The 15,058-nt window shown below is 40.3% G+C and overlaps 1 protein-coding gene across 3 annotated transcripts in view; it reads left to right on the forward strand.

Moving 5' to 3' along the window:
• The first annotated feature begins 790 nt into the window (after nt 1-790).
• The window catches only part of aay (phosphoserine phosphatase), a 34,772-nt gene continuing 20,504 nt past the window's right edge, over nt 791-15,058 (forward strand). Inside the window, exons 1-2 of one of the 3 annotated variants that reach the window (XM_068229394.1) lie at nt 791-930; nt 12,587-12,735. In XM_068229394.1, the coding sequence (XP_068085495.1) occupies nt 898-930; nt 12,587-12,735 (182 nt within the window). In that variant the 5' untranslated portion in view covers nt 791-897. Of the gene's footprint in view, nt 931-953; nt 1,085-5,402; nt 5,470-12,586; nt 12,736-15,058 lie in introns of those variants that run through there. The other 2 variants (XM_068229395.1, XM_067154745.2) reach the window with 2 other exon arrangements.

Here is a 15,058-nt window from a genome sequence, read left to right on the forward strand (position 1 = left end):
CCGCCCCTCAAAAACTGGCGCCCTGGGCAAACGCCCAGTCCGCCCATTTGTAAATCGGGGCCTGCCTAGCGAGCCGAACATGTCCTCCGACACCCGCGGTACTAAAAGCCATACGCCATTTCATTTTCTATTAGTTGACTCTTACGACGGGGATATACGTCAGCCTCGTGTCGATACATCTTCTGGCACGTTCATGAATTCCTATGGGACAAAATTCCGGCACATCAGCGACCCCGAAGACTGTGAAAGTAGGTGAGACGTAAAAGTTAATACCGGTAGCTTTATTTTATTTTATTTTATTTTATATATTTTTAGCAGCCTACGTACGTAAATATGATACTACCGGATTGTTCAAAACTTCTGCGGTAAAATAATCAGCGTCATAATGACAAAACAACGTCGAAATTTATTGCGCAGTAGCATCATATTTTGTAGCATTCACTTGAATGGCTTGATCCAAACGCTTTCTGACTATTGTGTAATATTTGAGTACCGGTAAATAGACTTCTGAAAATTCAATCAATACAAACGTTCATTTAAAGCTGGCGTAGAGGCAATTATTTTGTTCAGTCTTCCGACTACCTCTGTACTGTATGGTTCAAAACAAACTAAGTGCCAAGTCATTCATAACATCCTGTCAACAGTTAGTGTTTTTATATATGTTATATTGGTATGGGTGGAATGTACATGCACAATAAATAAATAAATAAATACGAGCGACGTTGAATTTTAATATCAACAAAGTATCACTTTAATCTGAAAAACTTCGTACAGTATATAAAATATTCCGTTAAGTTATAATGCAATGAAACTTGCAAATAGAAGTATTTTGGTGTAGGACATCACGGTCGCTAGATGTCTGTTTTCATTTGAAATAACTGTACAGCCGAATGACGAATGTCGAGACTGGACTTAACAGCTGATAATCAGGTAATGTCACGCTTGCTTTCAGTTCGTTTAAACTATCAAGGAAGAGAAAGAGAAAAATAAACACGTGTTTTCATTGATTAAACCCTCGGATTGTGACTTCTCGTACCAGGATAATTTCTTCAATTTGAAACACTGTACGGAAGATCAAAATCAGGTGCAAGGTTTTATTAGAATTATTCGCACATAAAAAATAAAATTAAAAAAAAAAAGCATATACCAAAAGTATTAAACGACTGATTGCGTTTTAGGTTAGGTCAGTATAAAGAAACTTTGATATTTCAAAATTCGGTAGGTTGGAAAATTGTTGGTATTCCTAAGATAAATTTGGAACGTGCATTTGAGTTCAATTGTTCTTGCGATTTTTAAAAGTAACTTAAACATACTGCATCATAACGAAGTACCAGAGAAAAATAAATCAAGCGAATTGGTGTGGCGCTGACTTCTTGGCGACGGTTCTGACTTCTGACAATAATTCCTAGAGATTTTCTTTGTGCTTTCATTTTATTTAAAGTTGAAACTCGTGGCAAACGTACACTTTTTCTCCCATACCGGTACTCGTGCGATGAGCGGCGTGTATGATGTATGAGAAGTATTATGTAATTACATAAATGTTTATGAAAAATTGTTGTGACTTTCAGCGTTCGTTCCCCTAGCCTAGGCAAGAAAATGAGTTCCTGTATGTTGTGTGTTTAAAAACATTTATGCTCTTTAAAGCTTTTTCATGACCCTCTCCTGATACTTAATTCTTCGATGTATCACACTTCTTCGATTTTCGCTTTGATTAGTGTTAAGAGAGTATGGTTGCCTAGTTGTACTTCCTCTTTGAAAAGTAAATGTTATTTTGCTTTAGGCCTACGTCTCACTGTAACGGTTTTCGGAGACGCCGATGTGCTGGAATTTAGTCCTGCAGGAGTTCTTTTACGTGTCAGTAAATCTGCGGGCACGAGGCTGACGTATTTGAGCACTTTCAAATAGCACCGGACTGAGCTAGAATTGAACCTGCCAAGATGGGGAGAGAAGGCCAGCGCCTCTTAAGAACAATAATTGCTACCACCACGTCTCTTTAACATCTGACACAGTTTGCTGGTTCGAGTATCAGTGGAAAAAAATTCACCATCAGAATGCTGTCCATCATGGCAGAAAAGATGGTGGTTTACAATTTCTAATCACTAAATTGCATTCTAAATCCTGGATTGTTTCCCGAACCTCTACCCAGTGTTCATATCGGGTGAGAGCATATGACGCTGGTGATGGTGATTTGTCCGTCTGATGGCAGAGTTAAGCCTTGAGCAGACCGCTTGGTGTTATTCGATGGGTGAAGTGGGCTAAGCCCGGATACCGGGTTTCACGCTTCCTCCACCTCATCGTCATTGCACACACTGTCCAGGTTCTTGACTGAACGATCAGCATCTCTTCCTTCTGTGGGTGGGGGCGGGTGAATAATGCCCATGGTTTCCTCTGCCTATCATAAGAGGCAACTGAAAGAGTCCCTGTGTAGGTTGGCAACCATGGGGCCCTTAACTGAGTCCTGGCAATGCTTTTACTTACTTGTGCCAGGCTCCTCACTTTCATCTGTACCATCCGACCTCCGTTGGTCAACTCTTGTTCTTTTCTGACTCCGACGGTATTAGAGCATTGGAGGCTTGGGGAGTGTTTAATTTTCACTCCCTTCGTGGCCTTTGTCTTCCTTTGGCCGACACCTTCGTTTATCGAAGTGTTGGACCCCTTCCATTTTTCACTCTGATCAGATGATGGTTGTCCATTTTTACTACCTCTTAAAACAATAATCACCACCACTGGTTCAGAAGGTCGCCCGCATGGTGGCCATGATTGTTAAGGCACTGAAATCTAAACTGTCTGACACTGCGGTTAGCCGGTTCGAGTCCCGTTGGTCGAAAAAATGTTCACCATCAGAATGTTGGCCGGCAGGGTAGGGGAGGTGGTGGTATACAATTTCTAATCACTAGATTGCGTGCCAAAAGCCTGGATTAAATTCCGAACCTCTCCGCAGTGCTCATATGGAGTGAGGGCACATGACGCTGTTGATGGTGATTCGTCCGTCGGATGGGGACGTTAAGCCCTGAGCAGACTCCTTGGTGCTATTCGACAGGAGTAGGCTATGTGTCGGCTCCGGGTTTCACCCTCTCCCTACTATCGTATATCACGTCATTCATTTCATCTCATTAACTCCTCTGATGAGGTTGACGTCAGGAAGGGCATCCGGTCATAAAAATCCACCACCCACCACGACAGATTCATCTCACCTCCATAGAGAAATGGGACAATGGTTGGAGAAACATCACGCCAGCGTGATCGTGGCCTTCTCTTGCCACCCATCATCATTCAATACAGATCTGCATTTAGGGCAGTCGCCCAGGTGGCAGATTTCTTATCTGTTGTTTTCCTAGCCTTTTCTTAAATGATTGCAATGACATTGGAAATTTATTGAACATCTCCCTTGGTGAGTTATTCCAATCCCTAACTCCCCTTTCTATAAATGAATATTTGTCCTTTTGAATTCCAACTTTACCTTCATATTGTGATCTTTCTTACTTTTAAAGATTCCACTCAAACTTATTCGTCTACTAATGTCATTCCACACCAAAATGCATTTAAAAAAGGAATCTCCTGAAAGCAGGCCGGATGCCAGAAGGTTGGATAAGAGAGGTTGTACTGTACTACTTCTTAAAACATTAACCACCACCACCATATCCATACATCTCATTCTTGGCTGTCTGCTTGCACTTACTTTCTTTACATGTGGCCTTACTACTTTGTATGAGGGCAAGTCAGTAAGTATCTGCAGTCAATTTGTATAACTTATTACAAAAAGTGTAAACACGTTTTATTGATATAATTTTTTAACATTGTCACCCTGCTTTTCAATGCACATGGTCCACCGTTTCACAAGCTTTCTGATACTATCTGCAAAAAAAGTTTTTGGTTGCGCAGCAAGCCACGTATGCACCACTTTCTTCACCTGTCCTTGTGGCTAATTTGCATATGGTTTGCCATGTCATCAACAGTCACTCGTTTGTTATTCAGGATCATATCAGGCACGTGTTCAATATTGGCATCACTGAGCTCGATAGCTGCAGTCGCTTAAGTGCGACCAGTATCCAGCAATCGGTAGATAGTGGGATCAAGCCCTACTGTTGGCAGCTCTGAAGATTGTTTTCCGTGGTTTCCCATTTTCACACCAGGCAAATGCCGGGGCTGTACCTTAATTAAAGCCACGGCCGCTTCCTTCCACTTCCTAGACCTATCCCATCGTCGCCAAAAGACCTATCTGTGTCGGTGCGACATAACACAAATAGCAAAGAAAAAAAATATTGGCATCAGTTACGGCTGCAGTCCTTATGCTTCACGCTCATGCGACCCTTTTTGAAGTGTTCAATCCACTGGTAAACATTTTGCGGTGGCAAAACCTTGTCCCCGTATTGTGCTGAAATTCTTCTATGATTTTCCGCTCCTGGTACACCCTCAGACCACAAAAAACGGATTTTGGAATGCTGTTCTTCCTTGGTGCAAACAGAGAGTGACACGGCCATCTTCATGTCGCAACAGCGCAAGCTGTACTGGTCTGATAATGCTGAAACCTACCACAGGTGCAGACCGGTGCCATCTAGCGGCTCACCAATGCCATAGACAATTAGAGTAAAATTGCAGATACTTATTTACTTGCCCTCGTAATTCCAATATAAATGGACCTTTATTGGACATTATAAGTTTTGTAGCTAACTCATTCCTCTTGCCAGTGTTTTGCCCCAGTGTGTCAAATTGGGCTCATCAGTTGGTAACTAGCACATCTACCAAGGCGCATGGCTAGTGCATAAGGTTGAGGCCACTGCGTAGGCTTATTTGGAACCACAGGCAGTGCCAATGCACTGTGAGAGACATGGTCTCTTGTACTATATCATCTTACTACTTTGGTCTATGCAGACTCATTTTATCTTGCAATCTGTCAGTTTTAGCCAAGTGTCTGATATCCTCATTACGGATTTTATTTTGTCTTGTCTTTCTGACCATGGCTCTGGCAGATCTCATCTCAGCTGCCTCAGTTCTTCTCTCATGGTTAAGGTTTCACAGCCAGAAATCAAAATTGGCACGTATTAAATTTGCTTAGATAAATCTCACTCGGATTTCAGTAGCACTGTCCGATTCCATATTAGATGTTCAACAACTTTATAGAATGTTCCTCCAGGTTGAGTCCTGCTGGTAATTTCCTCATCTGTGGAATCTGTTGGTAATATACTTCCTAGACATTTGAATTTGTGTGATATCTTAATATTTTTACTTCCCCTTTCAATTAAATGTTGGTAGTTATCAATAATATCTGGCTGTTATCCCAGATTTATCAAGTTTACTATAACATATACACTCTCACAGTGTCTGCTACATTATGTCAGGAGATGGATGAGGCAAGAGAGGCCATAGATCCATAGGTCAGCACAGATAACAAGACTGTGAGTGAAGATATCAGCAGTTTCGACTTCTGAAGGACTGCAGGAACTTCGATAGCATCAGCTGTTTCACTGGGTGAAGGAAATTTTTAATTTATTGTGCTGTGTTAGTGCTTGTCTTGAGGGCCGGGGGCATGATGGTCATTAGGCATTACTTCTGGGAACTTACTCTGTCAGACAAAAGTTGCATGCAGTAAATCTCATTGCTTATGGTCAAATAATTTTTTTTAAAGCTTCTAAGCAATGTGTATTGAGTTTGATTTCTTTGCTCCTTTCCATGACTTATTTTGTCCTTAGGCTCCCTCCCTCCTTTTGTGCCCCTCCCCTTCCCTCATGTGTTGGGGCGGTAGAATAACATCCACAGTATCCCCTGCCTGTCGTAAGAGGCGATTAAAAGGGGCTCTTAACTTGGAAGCGTGGTGACCATGGGGCCCTTAGCTGAGTCCTGGCATTGCTTCCTCTTACTTGTGTCAGCCTCCTCACTTTCATCTGTCTTATCTGACCTCCCTTGGTCAGCTCTTGTTCTTTTCCAACTTTGACGGTATTAGGTTATGAGGGTTAGGGAGTCTTTCATTTTCATGCCCTTCATGGCCCTTGTCTTCTTCGAAGGATGAGGTGGATCCTCTGTGAACCATTTCCTTTTTCCCTCTGATCAATGTTAATAGAGGATGGTTGTTCAGTTGTACTTCCTCTTAAAACAATAATCAACACCATTAGTGTTAATAGGGGATGGTTGTTCGGTTGTACTTCCTCTTAAAACAATAATCAACACCATTAGTGTTAATAGGGGATGGTTGTTCAGTTGTACTTCCTCTCAAAACAATAATCAACACCATTAGTGTTAGTAGGGGATGGTTGTTCAGTTGTACTTCCTCTTAAAACAATAATCACCACCACCATTAGTGTTAATATGAGATGGTTGTTCAGTTGTACTTCCTCTCAAAACAATAATCAACACCACCATTGGTGTTAATAGGGGATGGTTGTTCAGTTGTACTTCCTCTTAAAACAATAATAACCACCATTAGTGTTAATATGAGATGGTTGTTCAGTTGTACTTCCTCTCAAAACAATAATCAACACCACCATTGGTGTTAATAGGGGATGGTTGTTCAGTTGTACTTCCTCTTAAAAGAATGATCAACACCTCCATTAGTGTTAATAGGGGATGGTTGTTCAGTTGTACTTCCTCTTAAAACAATGATCAACACCTCCATTAGTGTTAATAGGGGATGGTTGTTCAGTTGTACTTCCTCTTAAAACAATAATAACCACCATTAGTGTTAATATGAGATGGTTGTTCAGTTGTACTTCCTCTCAAAACAATAATCAACACCACCATTGGTGTTAATAGGGGATGGTTGTTCAGTTGTACTTCCTCTTAAAAGAATGATCAACACCTCCATTAGTGTTAATAGGGGATGGTTGTTCAGTTGTACTTCCTCTTAAAACAATGATCAACACCTCCATTATTGTTAATAGGGGATGGTTGTTCAGTTGTACTTCCTCTTAAAACAATGATCAACACCTCCATTAGTGTTAATAGGGGATGGTTGTCCAGTTATATGAAAATGAAAACCTAAAACCTGTTTTCCAGTCATTGACCGGGTCAGGGATGGAATGAATGAAGCCCTCATCTAGCGGCGAGGATAAGAATAGTGCCAGCTGTTGAAGCCTGTTGCACTCCTCTGGGGCAATGATTTATGACTAACAGATGAAATGAAATGATATTGGAGTGTGTTGCTGGAATGAAAGATGACAGGGAAAACTGGAGCACCTGGAGAAAAACCTTATGCTCCGCTTTGTCCAGCACAAATCTCACATGGAGTGACTGGGATTTCCACCACGGAACCCAGCGGTGAGAGGCCGGCGCGCTGTCGTCTGAACCACGGAGGCTCTGTTCAGTTATACTTCTTCTTAAAACAATAATCACCAGCACCAACATTGACACGGGATGCCTGATGCGTAAGTTCCTTCATCGATAACATGATTGACGTTATCTCTGATGAGAACCTAGTGGATGTCCCATGCTGCAGTAAGAGCCAGCTCACTAGGGATAAGCCTGCCCGTCACTGAAATGAAGTGGTCCTAACAAAGTGTAAACTGATTCTTAGTGTATTCCTACACAATGTTCGCAGTGATAATACAATGGCAATTATTCATAACGTCCAGTAAATGTGGTAACATTCAAACAGATTTATCACCGAGCATATCCATGCCATTGTATCTTTTTGATCAACTTCCATCTTTGTATTTTTTCTTTTTCAGTGGTGTCGCAGTTTTATCCCAGGTGTTGGGTGTTGTTTCTCACTTCATACACACGTCCCACTACGGGGGCAGGACCAGTAGAATATATTCTCTTGTCATAAGAGGGAACTAAACAGCGGACCAGATGCTCTCAGCTTCGGAATGTGGGTTGTGGACAACAGTTCACCTAGTTGAAACTGGCATTGCTCACTTTCCTCCTCACTTTCATATTTCCTGTCGGGCCTCCCTTGGCTAACTCGTGTTCTCTCCCAACTCTGACAGCATTAGGTTTGTGAAGACTTTGATTGTCCTTCACAAATCTGCCAGGATCAAAACTGCGAACTTGAGATCATGAGTCGGACACACTACTTCTGATTCAGTGAGGCAGCTAGGAAGACATTGACGTAGGAAAACTGGGATAGATGAGGAGATAGCCCGTCTATACTCCCTGGCATGTATGCCTATACACCAAGGTAAAGATTGTTTGTTATTTTCTGACTGTTGGCTTTGATTCAGTGTCGCTAACTGTACAGTTTAGGGACTTTACTTTCCGATACGTCTTACTTTTCTTCTTTCTTTTCTAGCCTATTTCAATTCACTGCTGGATATAGGTCTCCTCCATATGCTTCCATCGTCTTTGGTCTTAAGCCACTTAGAACCAGCGTGTTCCAGCAAACAGCTTTATGTCATCGAGCCATCTCTTCTGAGGTCTTCCAATGCCTCTCTTGTGTTCCCATGGTCTCCAGTGAACAATCTGAGAGGTCTATCTGTTGTAGTCTTGTCGAGCTACCTGTCCTACCCATTGCCATTTTAGTCTTGCTACTCTCTCTAGGATGTCTGTTACATTCGTTCTTTACCGAGCTCAATAGCTCCAGCCGCTTAAGTGTGGCCAGTAGTGGGTTCGAGCCCCACTGTCGGCAGCCCTGAAGATGGTTTTCCGTGGTTTCCCATTTTCACACCAGGCAAATGCCGGGGCTGTACCTTAATTAAGGCCACAGCCGCTTCCTTCCAATTCCTAGGCTTTTCCTATCCCATCGTCGCCATAAGACATATCTGTATTGGTGCGACGTAAAGCAAATAGCAAAGAAAGAAAAGAACATCCGTTCTTCTCCTGATGTCCTCTGAACGGATCTTAGCCCTAAGGCTGATCCCTAGCATCTGTCGCTCCATGGCTCATTGTGTTCGCTGAAGCTTGCAAGCACTTTCCTTCGTCAGAGTCATTGTTCCCAGACCATAAGTAGTAACTGGCAGCACACACGTATTATAAACCTTGGTCTTCAGGTTAATTGGAACATCCTTGTTGGTCAGGATGAATCTTAGTTTTCGGAATGCTATCCAACTCATACCTATTCTCCGAGGAATTTCTGCACGTTGGTCGTCTTTTCCGAGTTTTATCTTGTGTCCAAGGTAGATGTACTCATCGACAGCTTCTATATATTGGTTTCCCATACGTCGTACAGTTATTGTTAATTTGGCACGTTGGCACTATACAGTCATGGTTTATTTTGTGACTTGTGAGAATTACCTTACCTTACTGCCGTATAGTTAAAATCACTACTGTTACATTTACAGGTATAATTAAAGCATATTTTCTTTTTCTGTGGAATTGTAAATCTGTTTCGGTAATACCAGGTAAGTAGAATTGTAGCACATTTGAATAATCCATTTAATAACATAGTTGGTATGAAATGCTAAATTACGGTCTTATTTCGTCCAATATTATGTATAAAATTCAGTTGGGATGTATGAGACGCGAGAAAAATCTGCAGGAACTCCTTCGAAAATGAATGCAACATTACCTCCTCTATAAAGATCAGTTCAGTGCAAATGAAAGGACATTTTGTTATCATCCTAACTGGGCTGATGACCTCCGATGTTAGGCCCCTTAAAACAACAAGCATCTATCATCCTAACTTAACCTAACCTTGTCTTGTCACGACTTTGGTACGCTTTGCAGACTTTATGTTGTATACAAGGAACTTGGTATACAGAGACACAACATAAAGTTTATTGTTTCAATGATTTGATACAATATATATAAGAAATAAAACTGAATTCTTCTTGAAACTTGTTTCAATGCACGCAGTTAATGTTGAAATTAAATCTTAATTTGAATGTCTGTTGCATATGTACAATTATACAATACGATTGTTCTATATACACTTAGTTCTATCTTGAGGAGATAGTCTGTTTCACTAATAAATTGTCCTGATAGTCGAAAACTATCTTCTGTGAAATTACAAGCGTAACTTGTAGAGAGAGGCAGAATGCTGGTACTAGGTTTATACTTGCAAGGAATTTGCATTAATTTATTCAAATAGCAGAATGCTATACTCGGGGCTCGATGTGGCTACGGGGATCAGGATAATGAGGCAATGTTCAGAAGTGAAACCTCACGGCCAGCAACTTGTCCATCTGTTCAAAACACGTTTTTAAGAGGAATGCCTCCGTGTTTGACTTGCGGTGTGGTCTGGTCGTCGAACATTGGGGTAGTCCTGGAGTGGCTCGGAACGAAGCTCTTTATATATCGCTGGCTGACGTCATCGGTGAGCGTGCCAGGCGCAGTGAAGATACCTCGTAGCTGCTAGAAACTTTGGTACTGCGGCGGGTTGCGGAGCTTGTAGGCGCAGAGCTTGCGATGCGGAGGACACACACAACCCTTAGCCTTTGTGTATTCTTATTGACTTATAGCATATTTACATGTAATATATTTGCTTGTGTGTGTTATTACAGCGTGGTTTCTGTTCAGCCCGACAAGTAATAGCAGATTTCAAGAAGGGAGCTGAATTATTTACACCAAGCAAACACTGAAGAATACGGTTATAGTAATACATATGCCAAAATAAAGGCAGAAATATATAACATTAAGTGGAGAGAGAGTGAGAGACAGTGTGTGTAATTCCTTAATTCTTAATTAAGCTTGAACCAAAAACCAAACCCCATGGCACTACAGCCCTTGAAGGGCCTTGACCTGCCAAGTGACCGCTGCTCAGCCCGGATGCCTGCAGATTACGAGGTGTCGTGTGGTCAGCATGACAAATCCTATCGGCCATTATTCTTGGCTTTCTAGACTGGGGCCGCTATCTTACCGTCAGATAACGTCTCAATTCTAATCACGTAGGTTGAGTGGACCTCGAACCAGCCCTCGGGTCCAGGTAAAAATTCCTGACCTGGCTGGGAATCGAACCCGGGGCCTCTGGGTAAGAGGCAAGCACGCTACCCCTACACCACGGGGCCGGCCATTAAGCTTGAAAACCAATTTAATTATGAATATCTTGATTGATCACTTACTTGGGTAAGGGAACCTCCATTATTGATACACAAGAGCCTCGTTTATCCAGATTAAGTGGGACCGGAACTGATCCAGATTATAAAAAATCCGCATAATCCAAAAAAAAATTAAAAAGCAAATACAGTGCATGTTGTATAATATATTAATATAAGTTGTATAGTAATACCTTTTTTCAGTTATACAAAAAATATAAGAACACTTTTCTTACGTTTACGACTCTGTTTTATGCACTTTTCTGTTTTACATTTGTATAGCGCGCCGCTTTCATTTTCGAATTCACCATCACTCTTGTCATTACCTGCCACGGAACAAGAGGCAATACTTTCTTCATCTGTCATTATACCGTAGGCTGAATTATAGTCATTTTTGGAACCAGTCATTTACGTCGTTCACATCTACGTCCGAGGATCCGGAATGCGTGCAAATGTGTCAAGGAACTCAGAACAGTCCATGGTTTCTTATTCTCAATTCCAGGTGAATGCCGGGACTATCTTTAATAGATCGCAGCCGACTTACTTCCAATTCCTTAACTATCCTTGGCGGAAAAGACATTCAAGAAAAGAAATACTGCACAAGTAAAAATAATTTTTTTAAAATTATCGATCCGGATAAACGCGGTTACTTAGATTGAGGTCAGTTTGTTGATGGCTATGCCTCGTGATGTCAATATGTGAGTAGTCAAGTTGACACCAGCGATGAGCCATTAAGGGGGGAGACCCATCTCAACAAAGGAAAAAAATAGGTTAATATTCATTCGATTGTTAAATATGCTACAATTGTTGTTGACAATTGCTGCACATATCCCAGTATTGGCATGCTTCCTGGCAACCAGAAGCAAAATGTCAGAATTTTAATAATTTTAATATTTCAAAATTTCCCGCCTTTTTAACAATATATCACTGTTTCCCTTATAAACTCCAAGTTTACAAGAATTTTTGTACTTTTTCTTTTTTATAGTCTGTGTCAAAACTCCAGCTACAAAATGAACCTCAATCATTAACATAGATTGTGATTTGGATTTTTTTCGCGTTTTTATTCTGAGCACCAGAAAATATTAATAGCTTTTTAAATAAAAATTTTATATAAAATTGAATTTAAATCACATTGATCTGAATGAGGTACAGATTGTAGTACAACATTATGGGAGGAAACTCTGAAAAAATCATAATTATCCGTGAATCAGTAAGAGAGTTATGAAGGAAACCGTGATATATTGTTAAAAAGGCGGAAAATTTTGAACATTTTATTTTAAAATGTTATAATTAGAATTTTGACATTATTGAAGTTGCTTCTGATTGCTCTTAAGCATGCCAATCCTGGGGTATGTGCAGCATTTGTCAACAACGTTTGTAGCATATATAACAATCGAATGAATATTGGCCTATTTTCCCCGTGTTGAGCTAGGTCTCCCCCTTAAAAAAAAAAAGAGTGGCAATAATTGCCTTAATTGCCTTGCATGTCGAGTACTATATATAGAGATTGTCCTTGTATCGTCTTTTGCACACTGATCTGTCACTGTGTTTATCTCTCTCTATATGACTTGATTTGACACTTGTTTGTTCCTTTCTAGTACTTAGTGTTTGCAAAGTTTGTTTTACTGTTCCATCTGAGCGTGGAAGTTATCTGAGTCGTGATAGAAATGTATCTGTTGCAGCAGTCAACGATGGCCACAGAGGACGAAGTACGTGCCATCTGGAAGGTGGCAGATGCCGTATGTTTCGACGTCGACTCGACTGTGATACAAGAAGAAGGTATTGATGAGCTCGCCAAGTTTTGCGGCAAGGGGGAAGAGGTGTCCAAACTGTAAGTGGAAAATATATTTTTGTTGTAGGCAAGAGACAATGGGTGACTAATGTTATGAAATTGTTTAAAGTGTCACTATCATGGGAAATTTCTATGTGTTAAGAATGGGGCTGGGATATTTTAATACTTACAGCAGTCGAGGTGGTAAAATTGATTGTTGTTTGCCACATTGTTATGCTATTAAAATAAAGTAAAATACCAGTCCGTATTTTCCACCTATACTGCCCCCAATACGCTAATGGTTTGCACCGTCATTACATGTGATGTGCATGTACAAATTATTGTAACTCCGTATTTTGTGTTCATTTTTGTAACACTGGAACAGTGGAACATATTCTTAGATTTGCATTGTTTGTTCTCAAGCTGCTTTTCAACTAAGGTTAGGTTGAAAGGAGAATTCCATCTTCCAATACTTGTTTGTTTTTATTGCTAGTCTGTGTAATTATGTAACATAATCCAGCTTAAAATCTAATTACATTGTTTAAAAAGTGCATGTTTAATTCTTAATGCAGAACATCTTCAGCTAAAAAAGATACAAAAATTGGCATAAACGAAATAAAAAACATGATGATGATGATGATGATGATGATGATGATGATGATGATGATGATAAGATAAAAATGTTCCTTCATGTTGGGTTAAAACCTCAACAAGTCACTGTTTGAGTTTGTGATTTTAAAAATCTGACGTAAGGGATCTTCTTTCTTCAAAAGCTGGAGAAATATGTATTTTTAATATCTTGAGGATAGACTTAAAATGTAAAATTGTAAAATACGATAATCGGTGGGGGGGGGGGGAGGGCGGGGGGGTTCTACTAAAGAATAACCGAAGTTGAGGTTGATATTTTGATTTAATATTTTAAGATGTTGAAGGGAGTTTTAAATGAAAGAAATGAAAATTTGTTTTAAAAAAAGGAAATAAAGGGAAAAAAACCTTTTTAAATATACAGTGGGAAGTGTCTAAGGAACAATGGAAATGCTTACCTCCCGCCGGTCCCGCTATGTTTACTTCTTCCCTTATGCTGTCAGCTGACTGAGTGTGTGTATGTATGGCTGTGAGAGGAGCATGAGGTGAAAGAGGGGAAATGGAAGGGAAAGTGGGGGAAATGTCGTAGGGAGTGAAGCCGACGGGAGGGAAACGTATGGGATGTTTCTCCGGATCCTTCTTGATGGCCTTCCTGCATAAATCTAGGTTGGAAGCCTCTTCCAACAGTATATTTATATTATCGGTTATTTTTTTTATTTTATTTTATTTTATTTATTTTATTCTGACTAGGGTTTTGTTTTTGATCAATCTCAATATAAATGTTTTCTAAAATATTCATCAATTTACCCTTATTTAAAGTTTGTAAAATGGTTAAGTATCTTTCTATTATAGCCTTTTTTACCAGTAATAATAACCAATGTCTAATATTTAATCACCAAAGTCTTGCGAGTAATATTAGATTTTTAAATTCGGGGATATATAAACTCAAATGTGTAGACTGTGCCATTTCGTATGTTGGGTAAACAAAAATTTGGTAATGAGACAAAGTCTCTCATAGTACTTTGGCACTGCCGGTGTCTCCAAGTAGCCTACGCACTAGCTATGCGTCTTGGTAGGTGTGGTATTTACCAAATGATGAGCCCAACTTAGCACATGGGGGCGAAATGCTGGCAACCAGGAATGAGTTGGCTGGAAAATTTATAATGTCCAATAATGGACCATTTATATCGGTATTATAAATTTACTTATTCGGGACAAATATTTCAGGTTCCCTATGGGAATCAACATCTGTATCATCAAACAAAAATTTCTTGAATATTATTGAACGAGGCCAGTTAAATTTTACTATAACTTAGATAGTAGAAGCAAGTTGTTATATAAAGGCAGCCACAAATTCCGTACAAGTATATATTTTGGTGCAGAGCAGGTGTGGCCAACCTGCTGTACACAGCGTGCTACCTCTTTTATGTTCTCAATTTCCAGTGTGTCACTGCTCCTTTTTCCTCAACCCTCACACCTGCCAATGATGCTAGAAATCATCAATATTGTGTGTTTCTAATTATTTCTCATCGTCATCATCATCATTTTCATTTTCCCGTGTCCAGCTCCTGCCTCTCCTCCCACCACTTCTTTTCAGTAATTGTACTCCAGTCCAGTCTTCTTTTTCTTATACTGTTCTTGACAGAGTCCATCCATCGTGCTGTGGGTCTCCCTCTTGCCCTCTTTCCTTCTAACTTAGCATCCAACACGTGTTTTGGTATCCTTCCCTCCTCCATCCTCATAACATGTCCAAACCATCTCAATTTATTCTTCTCTGTCCTGTCACTCAGTTTTCTTA

The sequence above is a fragment of the Anabrus simplex genome, chromosome 10 (assembly GCF_040414725.1).
Source record: "Anabrus simplex isolate iqAnaSimp1 chromosome 10, ASM4041472v1, whole genome shotgun sequence".
In the NCBI taxonomy this organism is placed as follows: Eukaryota; Metazoa; Arthropoda; class Insecta; order Orthoptera; family Tettigoniidae; genus Anabrus; species Anabrus simplex.